The 27,701-nt window shown below is 35.6% G+C and overlaps 1 protein-coding gene and 1 long non-coding RNA gene across 7 annotated transcripts in view; one reads left to right on the forward strand and one right to left on the reverse strand.

The window, feature by feature from the left end:
- plx (PTB_TBC1D1_like and TBC domain-containing protein plx) overlaps positions 1–27,701 on the forward strand; it is a 35,319-nt gene that overhangs the window by 1,717 nt on the left and 5,901 nt on the right. For 3 of the 6 annotated variants that reach the window (XM_089261023.1, XM_089261030.1, XM_089261034.1), the window contains exon 2: positions 7,418–7,882. In XM_089261023.1, the coding sequence (XP_089117149.1) occupies positions 7,418–7,882 (465 nt within the window). Of the gene's footprint in view, positions 1–7,417; positions 7,883–15,881; positions 16,023–17,294; positions 17,477–27,701 lie in introns of those variants that run through there. The other 3 variants (XM_089261039.1, XM_089261047.1, XM_089261043.1) reach the window with 2 other exon arrangements.
- LOC149092475 (uncharacterized) lies at positions 9,377–10,156 on the reverse strand. Its single transcript, XR_016196981.1, has 2 exons — positions 10,115–10,156; positions 9,377–9,978 (listed from the first exon to the last, which is right to left on the reverse strand). It is a non-coding gene; the product is annotated as an uncharacterized LOC149092475 (long non-coding RNA).

The following is a 27,701-nucleotide window of genomic DNA, read 5'->3' on the forward strand; positions in this document are numbered from 1 at the left end:
AATCGAAACACTTGTTAAAGCTATATTCCGGGATGGCCTTCAGTTCTCGTTGCGAATTGGGTTCCACGAAGTGCAAATTTGAGTTTTGGAAACAGGGAAAAGTCACACGGGGCCATATATGTAGAGTACGGTTCAATTGTTGTTCAAAAACTCGTTCACAATGATCGCAAAAGCCAACTGTTGTTCCGCCACATACATATATGGACTTTTGCGACAAACATTACCTCTCAAACCGCTCATGACGCCAAGATAATATTCATTATAGACGGTAAGAATTCCGAATGAACAACATCAAGAATTCTTCAATTGAAGAGGATGAAGTTCATCCTGAAGGTGGTAAATGGTTCATTTCTTCTCGCCCCTCTTTGAACGATTTATACCAATCCACACTGGTCGGAATTGCCAAATAAGTGGCATAAAGTCGAAAATTTCATGGTTGCAATTAAAAGTTCTATTCCAACATAATCAAAGTAGATACCCTATATATGAATGAATAATCAAGAAATGTTTAAGATGCAACCCTGTCATTGAGACCAATTTTCTAGATCAAGTGATCAATTAGCTGATACCTGCAAAAAATTATCGAGAACATTTTTATTGACTTTTTGCGCATGGCGAATTCGCAAATTGCAAAAAATAAATATTGTGTAAATGGTATTTTGAGAACCATGATATTTAGAATAAATAACAAATTTGTGCCAACGTATTCTATGTGTTATATATTTATATTGTTTTGTATTGTCCAAAAAGATTCAGTGCAATATGTTAATCTTCTGTGGAGTAGAACTTTTGTTTCTGTGTGTTTCTGCGATATCAAATGTTTGTTATAATAAAGTAGAAATTATGTATTTTTGCGGCTTTTTCGCTACTTCAAATTTGTAGATTAACTTGAATTCTGTCATGCATCGCTGTTGGACAGCCTACTTACAGAAAAAATGAATAAATAGTTAAAATTTTATTCGAAATCACGTATACACCTAGTTCCCATATATGCAATATTCGGGTAGGCGTGGTCAAATTAACTCATAATTTTGTTTACATATTTAAAGTGACATAATTATCAAATATACAAAGTTTCAGCTCGGTATCTGCGTTTTTCGACTTTATGCCAATTATTTGGCGATTCCGCCCAGCGTGCAATCGTAAACTTGAGTTTTCGACATGGCTGAATCACCAAATGGTTTTCTCAAAATTTTCAACGGTTAGGCAGAAGAAATTTTGTTTGAAACACAAAATTTCACACAAAACTCTTTATTCGATATTTTTATCCATAGTAAAAATCGCAACGCACACAAAAGGTTGACTTGTTCGTAATGACGCCGTAACCAAACTAAATGACATATAGCAATAAAAATTTGCAATAAAAAATTTTTTTTTTTGATATTCTCAAAGAGAAAAAATCAAATTAGAATTTCCGGGAATTTATTTGACAGAAGGTATATCACGCGCATATCGAGTTTATCACTAAAAATCGGAATGTACATACATCTAAACATAACGTCTAGAAATTAAATTATTTAACAAATAAATTCTCAAAATATTGCCACCACTTCAGCGCAGCCCAAAATACGATGTTAAAGTTGAATTTGTACGGCTTTATTTGTTTTACAAACAATTAATGTACATACTGTATGTACATACAAGGGATAAGAAGTGACAGTATTTGTGTGTATGTATATATGTATATGTATATGTACTATTTAACGCAAATATGGAGGGTACTTATCTCGACGGCCGATAGAATGCTGATGTGTATGTGGAGATGGATGAAAATCTAACTCGAAGGACCAAATGCTGAAGTGGTGGCGTCGACAATAAGTACAAAGACCGGGTTGTAGTTTTCTCGTCTTTATTTGTGGGATGGTAGCTGTGCGGCTCGTATGAATTGTATGTATGTACACATATGGTCTAATTAATAGGTGTGAAATTATTTTTTCATAAATTTTAAAAATTCAACTGGCATTTAAAAATAGACATATCTCAGAATAATAAAAGCAAAAAAAAAAAAAGATGGTATTTTCGTTAAATATAATTAGATTTAAGCATACAAATTTTTATTTGCAACATTTTAATAAAATTAGATGGTTCGTGGAGTTCACTGCAGTGCTGAAGAGAGAAACCTCGTTCGCGAGCTTCGTGAAGAGGATAAAACCTATGAATGCATTTTCTCACTCATGGGACTTTCGGAGAACTTCGTCACAAATGCCCTTAAATCAAAAAAAGACCGGCGGAAAACTACCCGACTGACGACCCGTATAGTCACCTTGGCGAAAACGGGTCCTTTTCAGTCGTCGGGCCAATTGCCAGCGAAATGGGCTATATGGTATCAGAAAAAAACTATTCGTCGACGGCTATTAAGCTCGGATCTACCTGGGAGAGCTGTTCGCAGAGTTCCTCTTCTGCGTGGATCAAATATTCAGATGAGCAAACATTTTCCTCAAACTCACAAGGTCTGGTTTGAATTAGAGGGAGAGCGTAAATGGATAAATATTCTCTGGAGTGATGAAACAAAAAGAAATTTGTTTGGGAATGACTCAAATATAAATGTTTGAAGACCTAAAGGCAAAGAATTGGATCCTAGATATACAAAAAATACGGTTACGCACGTAGGAGGCAGCATAATGGTTTGGGACTGCTTTTCATGGCGTGGGTTTTGAATTGGATTATCGACCATTTTCATAATGGACAGATTCCTGTAAAATGAATTATTGAGTAGTTTTATGCTACCATATGGCCACGACAACATGCCTCTAAAATGGAAATTCCAACAGGATAACGATCCTAAATAAAAATATAATTGATGTTTATGAGTGGCCAAGTCAGTCTCCAGATCTCAATCCAATTGAGAGCCTTTGGGGACACCTGTAACGGCAAATTTCCAAGACTACCTGCTTCAATTACACCCAATTATCGGATCATATTCAGGAGGAATGGAGCACCATTCCCGTGGAAAGGTGTAAAAAGTTAATGCCGTCTATGCCCTCAAGGGTCAACAAAATCTTTGCGAATAAAAGCGGGCATACGGGGTATTATCCACTTTAATATAAATATAACATATATATTTCACGATATTTCCGAAATTTTATTTTTTATTTTTTAAATTTTTTGGGCACACCTATTAATGTGGCCAGCGAAATTTCGAGTATTTTGTGATGTATGCCAAAATTATATCCAACGTTATTATTTTTTAAACTTTTTTTTTGCTTTTATTATTCTAAGATATGTCTATTTTTGAATGCCAGTTGAATTTTGAAAACATTTGAAAAAATATAGACGTTATCACCATTTTAAAACAAAAAATATTTCACACCTATTAATTTGACCATATGTGTACATACTACATATATATTAGAAGTGTCAAAACTACCAGAGAGGCAAGTGACTAGTGAGCGAAGGGGGCAATGGGGGTACTCTGCGGAATCCTTAGTACCCCTTGATAGCATAGCATGGTATGGTGGGGGAGGAGCAATTCCTGTTATTGGGATCTGGCATTGACATACATACATATGTATGTATTTTCTTGATTCTCGATTCCTGTTAAAATTTACCTCGCCACCCCTATATCTTTTCAAAAAGCCCGAAATTTAGGCATAAATGCATTTTTTTATACCCTGAACCCATTGAAAATGGGAAATCAGGGTATAATGGTTGTGCTAAAATGTATGTAAACAAGCAGAAGGAGGCATGGCAGACCCCACAAAGTATATATATTCTTGATCAGGGCGACGAGCTGAGTCGATTTAGCCCTGTCCGTCTGTCTGTCTGTCCGTATATTTCAACGCGTCGATTTTAGAAGATATAAGAGCTAGAGATTTGATTTTTTTTAAATGACCGTATATACAGCGCGGATGTCGAGTTTTGCTTTAAAAATCGATAGCCATTCCCGATATTTAATATCGATTAAAAACATCAATTAAGGCAGATGCCACTGTATCTAATTGTGAATGATTTTTAATTTTTTCAAATTTGTCAATTATTTCATAGAATATGTAGATCATGTGCTGAAAGTTTCATTAAATTCGGTTTAGTCAATCGACGTTAAACAAGTAAGAAAGCTCTAGTCGAGACTGCTCGACTACGAGATCCCCTGAACCCTACAAGCAACTGATATTTCAAAAATAATTAGCAAACACACACGCACACACACACACACACACGCATACATACAAATACACGCACACACACACGCATACAAACAAACACACGCATACACACACACACTCTCATATTCAGGCGATTGCGCTTGGGTTGCGCTGCAGTGTTGGCAATATAATGAAAACTTATTTAATAATTTAATTTCTAGACGTACGATCGTAATGAAACTTTCAGAACGTAATCATAATGTTAAAATGTATGTGTATACCGAAGCTCAAGTCTCTAGTATTTGATATACGACTTTTACAAAGATGAGGGTGAGGGGGTGGATTTAGGTGTGGGGGGTAAATTTTAACAAAAACCGAAATTGTATAAAATTCATCTTAATATACATTTTAAATTTGGAGACTCTAGCTTGAAAGATGTAGGAGATATAATTATTTAAGTGATCTTCGATAAGGTTTTTTATCGATAAAAAAATATCGGAATGAGTTATCGTTTTTTAGTTATAAACTCGATCTGCGCGTGATATATACGGGACATTTTAAAAAAAAGTTGAAGTCTCTAGCTCTTATATCTTCTGAAATCGACGCGTTCATACATACGGACGGACGGACGGACGGACGGACGGAGGGACGGAAGGACGGACGGACGGACGGACAGACAGACGGACAGGGCCAAATCGACTCAGCTTGTCGTCCTGATCAAGAATATATATACTTTGTGGGGGTTCTGCCACGCCTCCTTCTGCCTGTTACATACTTTTAACAAACCATTATACCCTGATTTCCCATTTTCAATGGGTTCAGGGTATAAAATTTTGGCCATTAAAACGCACGTGCTGCATAACAGGGCAGTTTTTCCTATAGTTCGTAGTGCACCAATCATACATGCCAAAGTTGGCGTAGCACATTCTTTACATCATGGCATTGAGTTTCGGTTAGAGTTCGGACTAGATCGCGCTGCATTTGCAGTGAATAGGTACAGTTCGTGTTAACATATGGAATTTTTATTGAGGTGAGGTGTTGTACGAACTCCAATGGCCGTCGTGTGACATACATTGCCTTATTTAAATTATTGTTTAAAAATTCAACATGGATGAAAGTAAATCCAAATAAAAATGTTAATTGATGTTTATGATTAATTTTCTAAATATGTTATAGGTTAAATTGAAAAAAAAAAAAAAAATAGTTTTTTCTTATTTTTTTTAAATAATTGTACAGGGTATAAACTGGTTTGTCATACACTTTTACATTTTTGTATTATAATATGACTTAATTTAATTATTAATTTAATTTAACTTAATTTAACTGGTTTGTCATACACTTTTACATTTTTGTATTATAATATGACTTAATTTAATAATTTTTATCTGAAATTATGTAGTTTAAACTTTATGTGAAATATTAGTACAAATTATGTCTAAAGCATTCATGATTTAATTCATAAGTAACAAGTGGGCGGTGAGAGGGCGTGGTCTAATCGTAAAATAAATCCGAAATTCTAACCTAGTCTGTTTTCGGTGTATGTAAATATTCAACCTTCTCTGTTTTTAAATTTGATGCCAAAATTTCGGGCTTTTTTCCTATGGTGAAAGCTCTAAAATTGTGGATACTAATTTAATTTTTATACAGATGTCATGAATCTTTAAAATATCTAAAGTAGATAAAACCAGTAAGACGGATATTCTAATCATTCTGTACTTCTTTTATGCGCACATACACATTATGTACATATACATGCATCCGCATGCACGTATAAGAACGCGCTCTGCTAAATGCGCAGTAAGCAGCGACTGCACTTGAGCTGCGCTGCATTTTTGGTAATATTATGAGAATTTATTGGTTGAATAATTCAATTTCTAGAGGTACAATTTTAATGAAACTTTCAGGGCAAAGCACAAGTCTCTAGTATTTGAAATCCGGCTTTTTCAAAGGTGTGGGTTAGGGGTGGATATAGTGGTGCGGTGTAAATTTTGACAAAAACCGATATTGTATAAAATGCATCATTATATACATTTTAAATTTGGAGACTCTAGCCTTTAAGATGTAGGAGATATAATTTTATCGATAAAAAATAACGGAATGAGTTATCGATTTTTGGCGATAAACTCGATATGCGTGCGCTATGAATTGAAGACTCTAGCCCTTGTAACTAACTAACCCTTGGCTAAATCGACTCAGCTCCTCGCCCTGATCAAAAATATATATACTATGTGGGATCTGCCACGCCTCCTTCTGCCTTTTACATAGATTTCCAGTATATCCTGATTTCCCATTTTCAATGGGGTATAAAAAATCCTTTCCAATCATTCAACGGATTCTCTTCGTCCGGTTCATCTTAGCCAACAAGTCATCTGATGGTATAAAAACAAAGTTAAAACGGTGCATGGCGAAAATATTAAAATATGAATAAGTCAAATTAATCTAGTCGAGACTGTTCGACTAGGAGATTCTCAAAGCCCACCAAGCACCAACCTAATTCACGCACACATAGGCACGCGCCTTGTTAACTGCCCAGTCGGCTTAGCAAAATTTAAATAAAATGATCGATTGTTGTCGACAAAAATGAAGCAAACTCATATGTAGCTTCGGACAATTTTAGCACGCCTCCTTCTGCCTGTTACATATATTTTGACTAAACCCTTAAACCCTGTACTCCCATTTGCTCTGACTTCAGAGTACGAAAAGCAGAAGCCGACAATAACAAAAATATAATGGACAATTGCGGTGTATGTTGATTTTGATGACGACGAGAACACCATACATACCATGTTGTCGACTTTCTCGCTTGTCTTGACTTTCCCTATTGCGCAGAATCAGCTTTTCTGCTTGAGCATGCAAGTAAACTGATTAAAGGAATTCGATACTGTTAATGTGCTTCTTCTAGTGGAAGTGCCGCCATTGCTATGGGAAGCAGTTACTGTTCTCTATATAAATTGTCGCTGCCATAAATAATTTTTGTCTTTCATCGAGTGACGGCTTCAGTTAAAAATGTAATAATATTTTTTGGAAACATATTTCATTAAAAATTCACTTTCAAGTTTTAAGTGCATTTCTTATGAAATATTTATGAGTTTATTGAATCTAAATCTAATCTTGAATATTACAATTTAGTAAAGATAAAGTTTACTTTGTTTTCAGTCCTACTCTTGGTTAGATATGCATGTTATAGTAAAGATTTGACAGACCTCTAATGTTCAATAAATAATATTTGAGCCCTCTCAATTAGACTATTTTAACCTTCTTTAGCAAATGTTGGCAATAATAATACTGGTAGCTGTCTATAATAAAATATAATACTTAAAATAATTTCCTTGCAGCTGTCAGTTGGCATTGAGAATGGCATACTGGAATCGTACAACTCGGACTTTGAGCTACAATTTAGTCATCCACTAAAGCATGTCGTTGGCATGTGCCGCATAGTTCACAAGCCGGTGAAAAACATCGGAAATGGTTTCGTTCAGTTGAAATTAAATACTATTCCTGCTGCCAACTGTGGGGCTTCAGCAGGTAGCATGTTGGCTGTTGCTGCTGGCTCATCGGTCGCAAATAGTTCGCGTACATCGTTAACCACGTCAACTTCGTATGGCTCACTATCGTCCAGCACTGCGGCCACTTATCAGCTGCAGCAACAGCAACAGCAGCAGCTGCTGCAAGCGGCAGATGCAGAGCTGCAAAACTTTATGGAATTCCAGGGACCCATCACCGGGCTCGTCTACTTATTAAAGGACCCGAAGGACCCGCTGCTTCACATCTATCTATTCGAATGCGATACTATTGATGAGGTAAGGTTCTCGACTCAATTTCCTTTCTAGCTATTGTCATTGGGTGGGTTTCCCTTCTCCTCCACATATGTTAATTTTTACGATATGGAGTGTCATGAAAATGTTTAAGAAACTGAGAAAGAACGGGTGATGTTATTTAAATATTTTTGCCTTACTGTAGTTTTTCAGGCCTCGTAAACAAACTTTTTCAAATCTTGTTTATGCTTTTGCTGATGTTACATTTATTATATTATATTATAAATTCTAACATTTTGCAAGTGACAGTAATATAAACAGCTTTAAAATATAAATAGCTATGGTTTCCATGTTGTCGGTAAAAGTTGATTTATATTTATGTGAAAGGGTAAAATAAAACAACGTCATAATTGACGAATGCAAGATTGATTTTAACTAACTTTATTGTTTAAAGTCCTAGCTCTTATATACCTAACAGAGAGTCTTAGAACTTCCAGTCCCTGGAAGGGTACATTTTCCCACGCACACAAGTGCACTGATGTTTATTCAAGTGCCACTTAAAATTGAGCAACGGTATCCTATATAATAATTTCTTGTGTGCATCCCAGCTGAGTATTTCGTTTAGAAAAACGAACGAAAACTTCGAAAAATGTATGTTATTATTAGTGATACAAGATAGTTGGCTGATATGCAGGTAGGTCATAACACGTAAAACGCGATATGTGGTGCGTAACATGAATTTGTGATTTTATATTTGTATAAAAGACAGTGCTTCGCTTACACCTAAGTCTTAACTTAATATTATCTCTATCCTCTAAATAAAAAATATATCTTTATGAACGTTCATGGAAATGGGGCTGGGTCTGCAGTGCGTGCTATCTGACAACAGGCGAGTAATTCGCATCGGTTATTTTTTTTGTCGTTAATAGCCTTTTATTGTTGTTGACTCATAGGACACGGCGTTGACTTGCTAATTGCACGAGGTCATTGCTATTTAAACTATGTTTTAATAGTGCTGCTTATATCTTCTAAGATCGACGCGTTTAAGCATACGGACAGGGCCAAATCGACTCAGCTCGTCGCCCTGATCAAAAATATATATACATTGTGGGGTCTGCCACGCCTCCGTGAATATCACACGCATATCGAGCTTTCCTCTAAAAATCGATAACTACTCCCGATATTTTATTATCGATTAAAAACTTTATCGAAAGCTAGCTACTTAATATATCTCCTACACCTTTAGAGCTAGAGCTTCCAAATTTTAAATGTAGACTTTTATGTATTTTATATAATTTCGATTTTTGTTGTAATTTACCCCCATTCATTTTCATTGCATTGTTTTTGAATTCGTAGCCTACTTTGGCTTTTCTTGGCTATATGGCGTCATAAGAATAATGTGTTTTAATCACTGTAGTTGGAAGCAACGCGGTGGTTCTGTAGGCAGAAGCGCCGCCGATTGAGTTATTTTGACAGCCATGCTATTTGGATTAGGTGCGAGTTCAAATCCCGCGAAAAATCTTTTTTGTGAATTGTAAATTTATATTATTTTAACTTCTTTATATTTTTTAGATTTAAAAAAATTGTTCTCTTCCGTATTATAAGCATTTTTTAACCTTATTTATATATGTACTAGCTGGCCCGGCAAACGTCGCACTGCCCTATCCATTATTTCTAGGTAAAAAATTGTTGAAAGCTATGTTGTTCAGGTTAGATGGTTTGCCAACACAGTTTAAGTTACATATGGCTACATATCGCCACAGATTTGATGCTTTGAGGCAAGTGTTTATTTCGTCGGCAGCAGTAGATCTTGGAATTACTGGTAGTGCTTGTCGGAAATCGTCAGATAATAAAATCCTTGAACCATTTCTTATTGCCGTTTAACGGGCTGCCTCTCTTTGAGAAGCACGAATTAAGGCCCTTTTTTGCTGGGTACTAACGCGGCGCCTTTCTCGGGCGATTTCTCGTTCTTCGTCAGAAAATTGACTCGCGATATTCCGTTGCCTAATTGCATCATGGGTCCGCGGGGAAAGATTAGATCTTCTAGGACGCGGCATTTGTATTAATAGTAGTACATAAAACAATCGAGAAATATAAATATAAATAATTTACACAAATTTATGTTTGAGACAAACAAATACCTGAACTTTCGAGATATTTAGCTTCTGTATGCACGCGTATTATTTTTTATCAAATGTGCTGTTTTTATGAATAGTCAGGTTCGCCTGAGGCTGTGCCGTAGACTGACTGACTACATTTGTTTATTCACTTCTATACTATTGTATAATATGAGAGCAGGACCGAAAACTGTCACTGTTAAAAAGCCTACTGAATATCAATGGAAATTTTAATCCTTAGAGGAAAAAAACGCGTTTTTCAAGTATTCGTCAAATTTTTTCAGTATTTTTAAAATCTACTATCCTACTCGTAGCAGAGACAAATCTAACAAATCAAAAAACATGAAAATTGGTCCAGCAGATCTCGAGTTATAAGTGCTGGAAAACTTTTCACAACTCTTTTATATATATAGAAGAAGAAGATAAGTGGCACACGCATATAAATTTCTTAGTTGGTGTATATGCACTGCGCGTCATCAGGTTAGCGCCCCCCTTTACACTCAACCTCAAAGCTAAATAAAATCTAAACCATCAGAGCTCCATCTTTGAAATTTTTTTATATTATACTCCATTTATTTCTCTTTAAAATACAAAAAGAATGGCTACTGTAACAATAAGGATTATTTTTTAATAATTTTTTTTTGTAAAATGTACAAAAAATATGTATATGTATATGTATGTATATCGTGCTGGAAAGTCCACTGCATGTTTTGAAAAATGTTTTGGAAATGTGGAAAAGCAGTTTTTAAAACGATGTTATAGTCCTGTGCGTTCATACGCGATGTCAAAAATTGAAGCTTGTATGTGCCGTAGTAAGATATTGCTCCCCAGACCATAAGCTCGCCTTAACACCGGTTTTTTCCCTAATCTTAGTGGTTAAGTCATGGGAATTCGAAGCTTCCCGAACTATTGCTCTTCTATCTGCTTGTGAAATCACTTGATTATTGCCGCCTTTATAGTTTTTCCATAGTTTTCCTTATTTTAAGGAAAATTGATAATTGTTTTCCTGTGTCTTCCTGTTTTTTCAGCAATTTTATGGAAGGATAATCCAGAATCAAAGTATGCCTCAATCTTTGATTTTTCATCAAAAGATAAAACTGTTTTTTTACCCATACTGTACATTTATTTAAAGATATTGAATACTTTGAGCTTCCCAAAAAATTTGGTGACTGTACTTGGCAAAATAAGCAAGATAACTAAAATTGCATTTGGGGGCGCTAATCTGATGACGCAAAATAAGTGCACGCATTCCTTGCGAAAATAAAGAAGAATAGAAAATAAAATATAACGGTTCTTCTCTCGCGCTTGATTTTATTATGAGAGACATCTCATATGTTGACAACAAAATCAAAACAAAAACTACGAAGTTGCGTGCAACAGGAAAAGAGAAAAAAGCAAAAGAAGATGAGTGTGAAGGGGGGCACTAACCTGATGACGCGCAGTGTATGTGTGTGTGTGCGTGTGTGCGTGCGTGCGTGTGTGAGTGTGTGTATGCGTGTGTATATCAGTTGCTTGGTCTCGTAGTCAAGCAGTCTCGACTAGAGCCTATATATATATATATATATAATATATATATATATATATATATATATATATATATATATATATGTTTGTATGCGTGTGTGTTTATTAATGGTATTATTATTGACTAATCAGTTGCTTGTAGGGTTCAGGGGCTCTCGTAGTCGCAGTCTCGACTAGAGCTTTCTTACTTGTTTTTATACCCTGAACCCATTGAAAATGGGAAATCATGGTATAATGGTTTTGTTCAAATGTATGTAACAGGCAGAAGGAGGCGTGGCAGACCCCACAAAGTATATATATTCTTGATCAGGGCGACGAGCTGAGTCGATTTGGCCCTGTCCGTCTGTCTGTCTGTCCGTCCGTCCGTCCGTCTGTCCGTATGTATGAACGCGTCGATCTCAGAAGATATACGAGCTAGAGTCTTCAACTTTTTTATTAAATGTCCGTATATATCGCGCGCATATCGAGTTTATCACTAAAAAACGATAACTCATTCCGATACTTTTTTATCGATAAAAAACCTTATCGAAGACCAGTTATAAAATTATATCTCCCACATCTTTAAAGCTATAGTTTGCAAATTTAATATACATATATATTAAGATGTATTTTATACAATTTCGGTTTTTGTTAAAATTTGCCACACACCCCCCCCCCCACCCCTAAATCAATCCCTTCACCCTCATCTTTGTAAAAGGCGTATTTCAAATACTAGAGACTTGAGCTTCGGCATATACATACATTTAAATAATATGCCAAGACTGCAATGCTTTATACCCAAGCGCAATCGCCTGTATATGTGCCCGTGCGTGTGTTGTTTGTTTATATGCGTGTGTGTCCGCGTGTATTTGTTTGTATGCGTGCGTGCGTGTGTGTGTGTGTGTGTGTGTGTGTGTGTGTGTGTGTGTGTGTGTGTGATTTTTTTTTTTTTTTTTTTTTTATATTCGTTTATTAACAGATTTTATAATTATACAGGAGCAAGTTGCGTGGTGGCTAGGATAGTGCGCGATGCTTGCGGGACGGCCGTAAAGCATTGCTTCGCAAGCACTGTGCGCTACCTTAGCCTGGGACAGCTCGACTTCTCATTCGCTCGACTCTGCGGAGCTCCATCATCACTGTGGCCGCGAAGGTGCTTGTTAGTTCCCAAGCTTCCTCCGATTCCAGCATGGTGTTGACAATGTTGTCCGCTCTGATGGAGCGGCCCACTGCCTCTTCTAGACGACGCCTCTCCTCCAGGAACCGTCCACATTTGAAAAGAATGTGGTTGGCGTCTTCCACGCGCCCTCGCTCGCACCAGGGGCACTCGTCAGATTCCTCGTGGCCAAAGCGCTTCAAATAGCTCCGAAAGCATCCATGTCCCGAGAGGATCTGCGTAAGGTAGTAGTTTACCTCGCCGTGCTTGCGGTTGACCCATGGTTCAAGCTCCGGGATGTGTGTGTGTGTGTGTGTGTGTGTGTGTGTGTGTGTGTGTGTGTGTGTGTGTGTGTGTGTGTGTGTGTGTGTGTGTGTGTGTGTGTGTGTGTGTGTGTGTGCTAATTGTTATTGAAATATCAGTTGCTTGTAAGGTTCAGGGGATCTTGTAGGTTAGCAGTCTCGACTAGAGCTTTCTTACTTGTTTTTTTTATCTTTTCATATTTTTTTTAATTCTATAAAAATGTTTCCTTCCTATATATAAATACATACATATATGGCTCACGCATATTAATGTCGCAATTTGGGCACTATAAATGTCGATTGCCGGTATTCACTCAAAAGGGTTTAGTTGTGCCATTATTTTTCTCGGTATATTTTCGTCTTTTTTGAGAATATTTTGGAATACAAAAAAACAGGAGAACTTCTCAAACTCTGCATCTGCAAGTTTGCTACTTTATTTTTCTCAGCTGTATTTACCAAATTCCAGGTCTCTAGCATCAATAGGGCTTCAGAAACAGCAGAATTTGAAAAATCACTTTATCTTCAGGTCGGATTTGCCATGTCCCTAGTAGACGTAGATATATAATTTTTTCACCTATATAACATTAGGTTACATGCGAAATTTCATTTCATTCTAGACTTACAGCTTAAGAAGATACAGTTTTATCGCATTTGCCACGCGGATTTACATTCCGAATATCAGCTTTCTAGCTCATCAACTAACATGATTTCTGGTATATCAGAAAATGCATTTCCCGATTTGCCACGCCCATAGTGAACGAATTGGGAAAATGTTAACAATTTATCAATCCGATATAATCACGAGTATGTACTCCAAATTTCAAGTATATAGCTACAATAGCGCCGAAAAGAATTACGTTCATACGGACAAAAGGGCGGAAAAGGCGGACAGTGCACAAAACCAGTATATTCATTTCACTTTCGTGAATGAGTATAGAAATTGTGGTTTAACTTTTACCACATCACAAAGCTTATTTTTTTAATTTTAGTCAGATCGTCATATACATCAATATTTATTTTACCAAATTAATTTAATTTAAACAGATATGTATAAAACAAATAAGAGTTTTCTTGCCGAGACTGCTCGACTATGAAATATATATATATATTCCAATCATTCTTATTCCAGTCCTTATGCTTAGTTCAAACAATGTGAAAGAGCTTGCATATACGTGAGCTATGCTGCTCGAACAACAATTTAAAATAACTATAAAATACACATTAAAAACTTTTGAGCATTGGAGCAATTTCTAAATGAGCCAGCTGAAAGAAAAATCTCTTCTTCGTTTACAACACTTAGTGGCATTACAACTAATTCGATTTGTCACATTTCTTAACCGAAAATAAACGCTAGTGCTTGCAGAAAAATTTGCTATTTTCTATTGTTATTTCAGATAAATTATCAATTATTATTAAGATCAATGTAAATAGTCATTGTGACTTGTACATTGCTTTTCTTCCCACTGTCACTATTGTTATTTTGTCCTTCTATATTACAAAAATCCGCACAAGAACATCAGGACAGCAAGATGCACTAATATAGAATTTTCTTTTATAGCACTGTCAGCTTTTTATACCGTGAACCCATTGAAAATGGGTATAAGGGGTATAATGGTTTTGTTAAATGTATGTAACAGGCAGGAGGAAGCGTGGCAGACCCCATAAAGTATATACATATATTCTTGAACAGGGTGACGAGCTGAGTCGATTTGGCCGTGTCCGTCTGTCCGTCCTCCGGCTGTCGGGTGGTATGAAGATATAAGCGCTAGCGCTTTGATTTTTTGTACTATTCGTATATATACATAGCTTGGATATCGAGCTTATCTCCAAAAATCGGTACTCATCCCATTCTTTTTTAATAGATTAAAAACATTATACTTGTTTCAGAACTTAAACATAATGTTTGAATGTATGTACATTCCAAAGCACCAGTCTCTAGTATTTGAAATACGCCTTTTACAAATATGGTTTTTGGGTTATATGGGTTATATGGTTATATGGGTTATTATAGAAGAGGGGGGTAAATTTTAACAATAATCGAATTTGTATAAAGTGCATCTTAATATACATTTTAAATTTGCAGACTCTATCTCGCCTTAAAGATATGGGAGATATAATTTTATAACTAGTTGTCGATAAGGGTTTTTATCGATAACAAACTAACGGGACAAGTTATCGATTTTTAGCGACAAACTCGATATGCGCGCTATTTGTACGGATATTTAAAAAAGAAATTGAAGTCTGTAGCTCTTATATGTTCTGAAAACGAAAATCAACTCAGCTCGTCGCCCTGATAAAGAAAATATATACTTTGTAAGGTCTGCCACGCCTCCTTCTGCCTGTTACACAAATTTCAACAAAGCCATTATACCCTGATTTCGCATTTTCAATAGGTTCAGGGTATAATTACATATATCTGCTACATCTTTAGATCACTTCAACTGAATTATTATTTTTCCATGATTTCTCATTTTGAATGTGTTCAGGGTGTACAAATAAAAATATCATATACGTCTGTCGATATTTTATATTAAATACATTTTTATGCAATAGTTTGTGTTCTCCTATCATATGTATGAGTAAGTATATGCTTAGTCAGATAATTATAAATGCTTTATAAATATCTATCCGTAAGAGTCTATTATTCTATCGTTCATCGCTATCGTACACTCTCGCCCTCCCTCTCTTCCTCACACGAACTTAAAATATGAAGTCTTGTCCCTAAACAAGGTCATTTGTTGACGTTTTACTGCTGAACAATTTACGTGATTACACATACGCCTCGTTGCCCGCTCGCACTATGCCATTTATGCACAAACTTGATCTCTCCCTCTCTGAATTGGGCTCTCTTTTCCCACACTCTCAATTTCTCTGGTTCCAGTGTGCACTCACTGAGAAATCGTTGCTTCGATTTCGCATGCGCAAGTTTCCTGATGCTAATAGTTATTGTTGCTGAATGTCAGCAAAACTCAGTTGGTCAATGGGCTTGGGAGACTTCTGGTTGTGGATCTGTTGCCGCTTTTCAGTTGTCTGTCTACAATCGAATCGGGTGCGCGCTTAGCTCACGACGGCGACAGCTATTAAGAAGAACAACTACTCGTTAATAAAAAGTAATAAAGCATAAAATGTGAATAAAAATATTTTGAAGAATCAAATATGTTTGCAGTAAAATAATACAAATATAAATAAATCAGTTGATAAAACGTGACACACAATTGTTAAATCACATTCTAAAAATATATATATATATATATATATATAAATTTAAAACAGAAAAAAATGCGTAAATATGTTAAAATTGAGCATTTATATATATTTATAAGTATATAAATTTTTTGTCAATTCCTTAATTTCATTTATTATTTGAAATGCCTTAAAGCAAAAGCATAATGATAGTGATTGAAAAAGTGAAAATATAAATGGTAATAAAATGAATACTAAAACAGTAATAATCAGTAAATAAATATTTATATAATTATAAAAAAGTGTACAAGAATGGAGGAACTAATTAAATTTATTTTTAAATCTTGTGATTTGTCATTAATTCACTTACTTTCTATATTTCCTTTATAAATTCTCATGCCGCCATAATACTACAAATGCACCTAGTACATCGCGATGAACGGGTCTTACATAAAACCCTAAAAGCGAATCGATTGTAGCTGTTTTGTCCCAAATACTAATTTGTTGCCTGTCAATGGGCAACGCAAAAAGATAAATTTTCAAATTAAGCAAACTATTTAAATATATATATGTGTGTGTATATGTCGATAGGTATATATATTCAGATATGGTTGCCACAATGCTGGTAGATATTTTCAGTTCGCATTATTTTCGTCATATATATATATAATAATGGGAATAACCGTTTCGTTCAATATTTCTATATATGCAATAATGTGAGCTCTTATCATATAAATTAGCCACAACAATTTATTTTAGATCACCTTTCTTAAGCTAGCTATAAAATAGCAAATCCCATAAGAGCTGTATTTAAAATTGATTTACACTTTGAATGTGGACTTTCTATTAATAATAATAATAATAATAATAATAATAATTTTTAGTACAAATCTGTCTTATATTTTTCTATTTAATTTAGTATATGTTTCTTTTTATATTCTAATATATATATATATATATATAAAATTAAATATATTAAAAAACTGATTATTAAAGTATTCAATTTTGTAACAGTCAGTCACTTTCGACTGCATAATACTCTTTCACGGTTCAAATAGAGTTTGCGTTGGCACTCACTCATTAAAGGAACTTAATGAAATGTTGAAGTGAAAATAGAAAACATACAGTTTAAAAATGGCATAGACCGAAAGTTTATAGTGTGCTATTTAAAAATAACAAGTGAAAAATAAGTGAAAATTTTCAAAGTGGCAACGGCGCTCTGCCTCACTTTCGGCAATAGTTAGTTTCGTAACTGCAGGAGCAACCATAAAGACAACAAATCGACAAATAAGTGAACAACATGTTTACGGTGCCATTTCATCGGGACACAATCCTGACAGCCTCCGTCAGTGATGCATCTGTGCTGAATAAGAGCCGTACCGTATGTACAAGATCTCCGGGTCTATAAGTGCCAACCCTTTAAATTGATTTCAATTTCACTGCTGTGTGCCTTGAGTAAATTTGATTGCTTTCTGCTTTATTTATTGATATGCTCAATTCGACATCACTTGTGACGTTGTGCCGTTCCTTTTATTTTGTAATGTCACTTTGTTTTTCAATTTGCTTGTTTATTAAGCATCGTTTTGTTTTTACCTTATGTAATGAATTATTTCACTTTTCGTATGCAGCGATTGTTCTCCGTCTTTACCCAACAGTTCAACTAATTACAGTAGTTAACTGCGAACAGGAAACTTCGCGCACTGCACTTCTGTTCAACTTTAGTTAGTGAGCATTCCAGTCTAAGTTAAATAACAAGTTTATTTTAATTTTTAATTTTGTGTAATACTGTTTTTTATATACTGAACCCATTTACAATGGGAAATCTGGGTATAATGGTTGTGTTAAAGGTATGTAACTGGCAGACGGAGGCGTGGCAGACCGCACAAAGTGTATATATTCTTGACCAGGGCGACGAGCCGAGTCGATTTAGCCCTGAAACTTCAATTAGTTTAAAATCTTATACTAGTAGTTAATATAGTCAATTATTGAGGGATCATTAAAAGCGATTGTTTCAGTTTGAACTTAGAACTTCATGGTAAAAACAACGTCTAACATTTTCTATAAAAACAAGTAAGGAAGCTGTAGTCGAGACTGCTCGATTACGAAATTACCTGAACCCTTCGAGGAATTGGTATTTTACAATAATTCTTCGAGTCTTTCTGCTTACACACAGGAAAAACATAATGAAGCAAGCATAAGCACGCATTGGCGGCAGTGTGGGCTTACTATGGCAACTTAATCGGCTAATAACTTTTCTTGTTGATGAGCTATACTTATGAAACTTGCAGGTCGTTGTTATAAAATTGAAGTGCCAAAGCAAAATTCTCTAGTATTTGAAATACGCCTTTTACAAAGGTGAGGGTAAATTACAACAAAATCGACAATATACAATGTCTTTGAGAATTTACCCAGCTTGATGACAGTGACGGTTTTCGGTCATACTCTCAAATTAAACAATTATTCATGCACAGTTTACTAATACGCGAACGTGATTAATTAATATACGTGTTTATTAGTTTATTAGGTAAGGCAAAAAATGAGCAATCGAATATAATATTACATTACTGTTTATCATTAAACAGTTTTTCAACTTGATTTATTTATGTTTGATTGACAGACAACAATGCCACGAAAACGCAAAAGGCTAATTTGAGTCGTTGAATATTCAAATCTAAAGGCATGCATGATAACAGAGTACAAATATCAGATGAAGTTAGGCAACAAAGCAATGTAGATGTCCGTGCGAGCATGGCGCTGTTACGTGCATAACAATTGCAAGAGGCACGAGATGAACGAAACCATCAAAGACAATTAGAACGAAGAGAAGCGCGCAGATACGTAGAGGATTTGACCGACAACGTTAACAAGTACTTCGAGTATTTATATAGCGCGGATATCGAGTTTATTTTTTTATCGATTAAAAACTTTATAGAAAATAAGCTTTTTATTTATATCTCCAACATCTTTGAAGCAAGCTTCACCAAATTTAATATGTGAGTTCAAAGGCAGACAAACAGAGAAACGTGCATGGTTACACGATACGGTTTGTCTTCCTGACCTTTTTCATAAATAAATTATATTAAATCATTATACCTATCGCTCCTAGGAAACTTAAATATGTAATAAATAAAGCTGGGTTTTGAAATTGCTTTTCAAAGCACTTAGAGTGAAATCGCTTTATGCATTTAATTTTACTTTTAAATATTTTGGACACATTAACGATATATTGCTATTTTTAATGGAACACAAAAAAAATTTAGGAGCACGTAAGAATAAAAATAAAAAAAGCGGGGCAAAACACGATGTGAACGTGACGTCGTATTGAATTCCTGAGAAATGCCTTTCAAACAATTATAAGTAAATACTTCATGTATTTCTCTTTAAAAATAAAACAAGTAAGAACACTCTAGTCGAAGACGTACGTCGACTAGGAGATACCCTGGAACCCTCCACGCTGATATCCTTATATCTGCCATTGTTATGCACGCCCCCCCCTCCACACACAATGCATCCATAGCATCCACCCGCCGCGCAGCGACTAGTAACTGCGCAAGTAAGCGCGACCCTGCGCGGGGGCGCGCGCAGTGTGGGCAATAGTATGCAGAATTTACTGGTGAATAATTAGTTTTGTAAAATACTGATCTTTAAGGAAATTTTCAGGGCGTAATTATATGGTCAAAATGTGTGTACATTCCAAAGCACAAGTCTCTAGTACTTGAAATACGTTTTTTACAAATTGGGGGCGAAGGGGGCGTGGTATCCAAAATCATTACAAAATGTTTGTACTCATCATATATATATACACAGTAAATCTGAAGTCTCTATGTCTAATAGTACTCCGATGAGGCTCAAAAAACAAAATCAATTTTTCGATTATTCTCGATAAAAACGTTATCGGATTAGTTATCGAAAAAATAAAGCAAACTCGTACTGCGTATGGTATACACGAGTATGCACAAAAAATTTCAGCTGTCTAGCTCTTATATCTTCTGAGATCTCGGCGTTCATACGGACGGACGGACGGACGGACGGACAGACGGACAGGGCTATATCGACTCAGCTCGTCGTGCTGATCAAGAATATATATACTTTATGGGGTCTGCGATGATTCCTTCTGCCTGTTACATACTTTTTCACAAAAACATTATACCCTGATTTCCCATTTTCAATGGGTTCAGGGTATAACAAGTATGAAGGCTCTAGTCGAGAGTGCTCGACTAGATACTACTCCGAACCAAACTAAGAAAAACGCTCATTTAGTATGGTTAAAATTTAAATTCCGATGTATTTAAAAATATAAATGAAATAGAAAACTCATTTTATTAAATATATAAAAATTTTGAAGTAATTAAAAAAAAAACTGCGACGCGCCCTAGATTTGAACTCGAGACTTTAAATAGAATCAGTGCTGCAGCGCCATCTAGCAAATCTAGCCAAACTAACTGCTGATGTGACTCTAAGAATATGCCAGAACAACCAAACTAATAAAAGCGTACATATAGTAAGTTTAAAATTTCAATTTCGATTTTTGAAAAAATATAAGAGAAATTTAATCAAATATATACAAATTTTGAAGCAATTAAAAGAAAACTACAACACACCCTGGGTTTGAACCCGAGACCTAGCGATCGGGCGCCGCGCTTTCTACCCTGACGCTGATTACCTTGACCCTGATTTTCGATGTCAAAACTGAAATAGATTCACTGCTACAGCGCCATCTACCAAATCTAAGTCAAACTAACTGCTGATGTGACTTTAAGAATGTGCAAGAACAACCAAACTAATAAAAACGTACATATAGTATGGTTAAAATTTCAATTTCGATTTTTGAAAAAATATAAGAGAAATTTAATCAAATATATAAAAATTTTGAAGCAATTAAAAGAAAACTACAATACGCCCAGCAGGACTTGAACCAGAGACCTCGCGATCAAGCGCCGCGTCCCCTACCATGACGCCACTCCTCTGTTCTTATTTGCAATGTCAAAACTGAAATAGATTCACTGATGCAACGCCATCTAGCAGAACTAAACGAAACTAACTGCTGATGTGATTCTAAGAATGTGCTAAAAGATGTTTGAATGTATGTGTGCACACGTATTGGAAAACTGCTGTTGCTGCAGCACGTGCGTTTGTTAATTGGCCAAACATTTTGTTATTTTTTAACGTCGATTGACTAAACCGAATTTAATGAAACTTTCAGCATATGATCTACATATTCTATTGAATATTTGGCATTTAAAAAAAAACATGTCAAATAATCAAATAATTCACAATTAGCTATACTAGCATCTGACCTTCACTGGGGATTCTGGTGAATTTGGAGCCGGTATCCAAAATATAACAAAAACCGAAATTGTATAAAATGCATATATTTTTAAAATTTGGAGACTATAGCTCGAAAAATGTAGGAGATATAAATTTATAACCTATTGCGCTTGGGTTGCGCTGCATTGTTGGCAATATTAGGAGAACTTATTTGTTGAATAATTTAATTTCTAGACGTACGATCGTAATGAAACTTTTAGAACGTAATCCTGATGTATAAATGTATGTGTATACCGAAACTCAAGTCTCTAGTATTTGATATACGACTTCTACAAAGATGACGGTGAGGGGGTGGATATAGGGGCGGGGGGTAAATTTTAACAAAAACCGAAATTGTATAAAATACGTGTTAATATATATTTAAAATTTGGACACTCTATAATGATGTAGGAGATATAATTTTTTAACTGACTTTCGATACGGGTTTTTATCGATAAAAAAAATATCGGAATGAGTTATCGTTTTTTAGTGATAAACTCGATATGCGCACGATATATACGGACATTTAAAAAAATGTTGAAGTCTCTAGCTCTTATATCTTCTGAGATCGACGCGTTCATACATACGAACAGACGGACGGACGGACGGACGGACGGACAGACAGACGGACAGGGCCAAATCGACTCAGATCGTCGTGCTGATCAAGAATATATATACTTTGTGGGGTCTGCCACGCCTCCTTCTGCCTGTTACATACATTTCAACAAAACCATTATACCCTGATTTCCCATTTTCAATGGGTTCAGGGTATAAAAATAGGGAATATTTTTTAATAAATTTTTTTTTTTTTTGTAAAATGTAACAAAAATTTGGTCATCAGATTATTTAAGTTGACCAAAAATAACACTTGTATATTAAGTTATTATTATTTTTAAGTAATATTGGTAGTGCCGCCTTTGTTTGAGATTACTTCGAAAATTCGATTAGGAATGGAATTATAAAGTTGCTCAATATAATTCAAGGATATGGTTGACCAAGCATGTTCAATACCTTCGATTAACTCTGTCTTTGTACCATACTGCTTTCCGGATTCATTCACTTTCCTGACCAACCAGATGTTTTCAATGATGTTAAGGTCGGGTGAGTATGGTGGCCACTCCATGAGATGTTATAGTCCTGTGCGTTCATAAATTCAAATTCATAAGTTCAAAAATTGAAAAAAGACATTGCTTCGTACACCAATACCACATCACCGCCCCGCCGCCAAGGCTTGGCAACTGTTTCAAATAATGTTATTATTCTAGGTCATAGAAATAATAATCATAGCCATAAGTTCCTTCCAAATTGAATTTTTGTCATCAGGCAAAAGTAATGCGTATTTCTTTTCTCAGCATATTGATGGGTGTTTTTTTTTTTTTTTTTTTTTTTTTTTTTCATTTTAGTCTCTTTATGTTATAGCTTTCTTAATTAGTCTTTGAACCGTTAATAAGCTCGTCTTAACACCGTCTTAACCGTTTTTTTTCTTAATCTTGGTGGACGATCCATGGAATTTCGAAGCTTCCCGAACTAATGCTCATCTATTTGCTTCTGAAATAGTTTTTCCATATTTTTAAGATCAGTTGGGTTTCTGTTTTTTCCTGTCTTTTCAGCAGTTTTATCTAGCATAATCCAGATTCAAAGTATGCGTCAATCTTTGATTTTTCAAATAAAAATAAATAAATAAAATAAAGATAAAAATGTTTTTTTTTTTACCAATTCTAAAAATAGATTTAAAGATATTGAGTACTTCACATGAAAAATTGATGAGTGTAACCGCCAAAATAAGCAAGATAACTACAATTGCATTTGGGGGCGCTAATCTGATGACGCAAAATAAGTGCAGGTATTCTTTGTGAAAATAAAGAAGAATAGAAAATAAAACATAACGGATTTTCTCTCGAGCATTTTTCGGTTATGAGAGACATCTTATATGATGATAATATAATCAAAACAAACAAGTAAGAAAACTCTAGTCGAGACTGCTCGACCTCGATACCCTGAACCCTCCAAGCTGATATTCTAATCATTCTGCACTTCTTTTATGCACACACACATACATACATATGCATCCTCACTCACGCATAGGCCTGCGCTCTGCTAACGTAATCATATGGTGAAAATGTGTGTACATTCTAAGGCATAAGTCCCTCTTTAAATAAATATGATAAACTCGTACTGCGTATCATATACACGAGTATACATAGAAAATTTCAGCTCTCTAGCTCCTATATCTTCTGAGATCTCGGCGTTCATACGGACAGGGCTATATCGACTCAGCTCTTCGTGCTGATCAAGAATGCTTACTGCGCAGTTAGCAGAGCGCGGGCTTTTGCGTGCGTGTATATGCATGTGTATTTATGTGTCCATAAAAGAAATACAGAATGATTAGAATATCAGCTGGAGGCTTCAGGGTATCGAGGTCGAGCAGTCTCGATTAGAGCCTTCTTACTTGTTGATCTTGGGTGGTCGACGCGGATCTACATTCTACATCGAAGAACGCATTTTCCGATTTGCCACGCCCCTAGTAGGTGGATCAACACTTGTCAAATGGGTTTCAAATTTTAAGTCTCTAGTTTTAATAGCACCGAAAAAAATACGTTCATATGAACAAACGGGCACCAAACCAATATACTCATTGCACTTTCATGAATAAGTATAAAAACAAAACTGTTTTCTATGTGTATATGTATGTGGATTAAACAGTATTTATATATGTGCATACGTCTTTCAGAATATTCGGAAAATAGTGAATTTGTATGGTCTGCAGAAATGATGTCATGATCACTCGGCCAGCGGGTGATCAGCTTCATATAGACAAAGCAGAGACAGCACCTAAAACAAAGAAAAAGAATAAGCACATATACTATGCATGTATGTGTGCATATAATTTTATCTTGATACTAGTAGTCAGAGAAGTAGATTAATTTAAATTTGTATATTGATACACTGCTTTCGCCCAAAAGTGCTGATAAATGACAATTGGTCGTTGTTGCAGTTAAAGTATTTCACACAAACATAACATCTTCTAAACGACTGCGTTATGCACTGGCATTGGACTTTGGCATCAGCCACTCTTTAGTTTTTATACCCTGAACCCATTGAAAATGGGAAATCAGGGTATAATGGTTTTGTTAAAAGTATGTAACAGGCAGAAGGAGGCGTGGCAGACCCCACAAAGTATATACATATATTGTTGATCAGGGCGACAAGCTGAGTCGATTTGGCCCTGTCCGTCTGTCTGTCCGTCCGTCCGTCCGTCCGTCCGTCCGTCCGTATGTATGAACGCGTCGATTTCAGAAGATATAAGAGCTAGAGACTTCAACTTTTTTTTAAAATGTCCGTATATATCACGCGCATATCGAGTTTATCACTAAAAAACGATAACTCATTCCGATACTTTTTTATCGATAAAAAACCTTATCGAATACCAGTTATAAATTTATATCTCCCACATCTTTAAAGCTATAGTTTCCAAACTTAATATGTATATTAAGATGTAATTTATACAATTTCGGTTTTTGTTAAAATTTGTCCCCCACCCCTAAATCAAGCCCTTCATCCTCATCTTTGTAAAAGGCGTATTTCAAATACTAGAGACTTGTGCTTCGGTATACACATACATTTTAACATTATGATTACGTTCTGAAAGTTTCATTACGATCGTACGTCTAGAAATGAAATTATTCAACAAATAAGTTGTCATTATAGTGCCAAACATGCAGCGCAACCCAAGCGCAATCGCCTGCATATGTGAGTGTGTGTATATGCGTGTGTTTGTTTGTATGCGTGTGTGTGCGTGTGTTTGTATGCGTGTGTGTGTGTGTGCGTGTGTGTTTGCTAATTATTATTGAAATATCAGTTGCTTGTAGGGTTCAGGGGATCTCGTAGTCGAGCAGTCTCGACTAGAGCTTTATTACTTGTTATACCCTGAACTCATTGAAAATGGGGAATCAGGGTATAACGGTTTTGTTGAAATGTATGTAACAAGCAGAAAGAGGTGTAGCAGACGCCACAAAGTATTTATATTCTTGGACAGGGCGACGAGCTGAGTCGATATAGCCCTGTCCGTATGTCCGTTTCTTTGAACGCGTCGATCTTAGGAGATATAAGAGCTAGAGACTTGAACTTTTTTTTAACATGTCCGTATATACAGCGCAGATATTGAGCTTATCTCCAAAAATCGATTGCTCATCCCGTTATTTTTAGTCGATAAAAAATCTTTTCGAAAATCAGTAATCTAATTATATCTGCTATAACTTTATCCGCTATAACGTTAAAGACTCTAGTCTTCAAATTTTTAACATTTACTCAAATGCATTTTATACAATTTTCCTTAAATCTTTAAAAGGCGTATTTACAAAATTAGAGACTTTTGCTTTGGCAAATGTACGCATTTTAATAATATAATCACAATATTAAAGTTTCATGAAGAAATTACATCCACAAGAAAACTTATTGAACAATTAAGTTCCCATAGTAAACTAACGCTACAACACATGTATATTTATGCGTGCATGCGTATGTGAGTCTGTGAGTGTGTGTATTTCTTGATTATCATGATGAAATATCAGTTGCTCGAAGGGGATATCGTAGTTGAGCAGTCACGACTAGAGCTTCCTTAGTTGTTCTCTCAATCTTTGGCAGCTTCTCAATGCCGCAAAATTCATCCACAGACCACTACGATGTATTGCTCAAATGTTTGAGATGAATGGTAGACTCGATGTCTGCAATTTTATAATAATGTGTACATAGCTATTAGGTCATTATACCCTGAACCCATTGAAAATGGGAAATCAGGGTATAATGGTTTTGTTCAAATGTATGTAACAGGCAGAAGGAGGCGTGGCAGACACCACAAAGTATATATATTCTTGATCAGGGCGACAAGCTGAGTCGATTTGGCCCTGTCCGTCTGTCCGTCCATCTGTCCGTATGTATGAACTCGTCGATCTCAGAAGATATAAGAGCTAGAGTCTTTAACTTTTTTTTTAAATGTCCGTATATATCGCGCGCATATCGAGTTAATCACTAAAAAACGATAACTCATGCCGATACTTTTTTATCGATCAAAAACCTTATCGAATACCAGTTATAGATTTATATCTCCCACATCTTTAAAGCTATAGTTTCCAAACTTAATATGTATATTAAGATGTAATTTATACAATTTCGGTTTTTGTTAAAATTTGTCCCCCACCCCTAAATCAAGCCCTTCACCCTCATCTTTGTAAAAGGCGTATTTCAAATACTAGAGACTTGAGCTTCGGCATATACATACATTTAAATAATATGATTAACTTCTGAAAGTTTTCATTACAATCGTACGTCTAGAATTCAAATTATTCAACAAATAAATTCTCAAAATACTGCCAAGACTGCAGCGCAACCTAAGCGCAATCGCCTGTATATGTGCCCGTATGTGTGTTGTTTGTTTGTATGCGTGTGTGTGCGCGTGTATTTGTTTGTATGCGTGTGTGTGCGTGTGTGTGTGTGCGCGTGTGCGTGAGTGCTAATTGTTATTGTAATATCAGTTGCTTGTAAGGTTCTTCTTTTTCTTCTTCTTACTTGTTATACCCTGAACCCATTGAAAATGGGAAATCAGGGTATAATGTTTTTGTGTAAAAGTATGTAACAGGCAGAAGGAATCATCGCAGACCCCATAAAGTATATATATTCTTGATCAGCACGACGAGCTGAGTCGATATAGCCCTGTCCGTCTGTCCATCCGTCCGTCCGTCCATCCGTCCGTCCGTCCATCCGTCCGTCCGTCCGTCCGTCCGTCTGTCCGTATGAACGCCGAGTAAATTATTTATATTTATATTTCTCGATTGTTTTATGTGGTTTTGTGCGAAGGCATATTCAGTATTACTATTAATAAAAATGCCGCGTCCTAGAAGACCTAATCTTTCCCGGCGGACCTCTGTATTCATTCAAATCTATCGACTGTGTAACAAACGACGAAAAAAACAATAATTATCCAACTGATTTTTTGAACTGCTGGGATGTGCCTGGTTTATCACCACACAATTTACAACTGAAGGTTGGCTCGTTAGTTATCATGCTTAGAAATTTTAACCAACCAAAACTGTGCAATAGAACGCGTTTGGTGATAAGAAAACTGATGAGCAATGTGATTCACGCGTCGATACTCAAAGGAAAATTTAAAGATGAGGAAGTTCTTATTCCTAGGATTCCGATGATCCCAACAGATATGCCCTTTGAGCTTAAACGATTCGTCTTGCCTTCGCCATGACGATCACCAAATCACAGGGCCAATCTTTGACTATTTGTGGCCTCAA

Source organism: Drosophila navojoa, chromosome 2 (genome assembly GCF_054131105.1).
Source record: "Drosophila navojoa isolate 15081-1374.11 chromosome 2, UAZ_NAV_1.0, whole genome shotgun sequence".
NCBI lineage: Eukaryota > Metazoa > Arthropoda > Insecta > Diptera > Drosophilidae > Drosophila > Drosophila navojoa.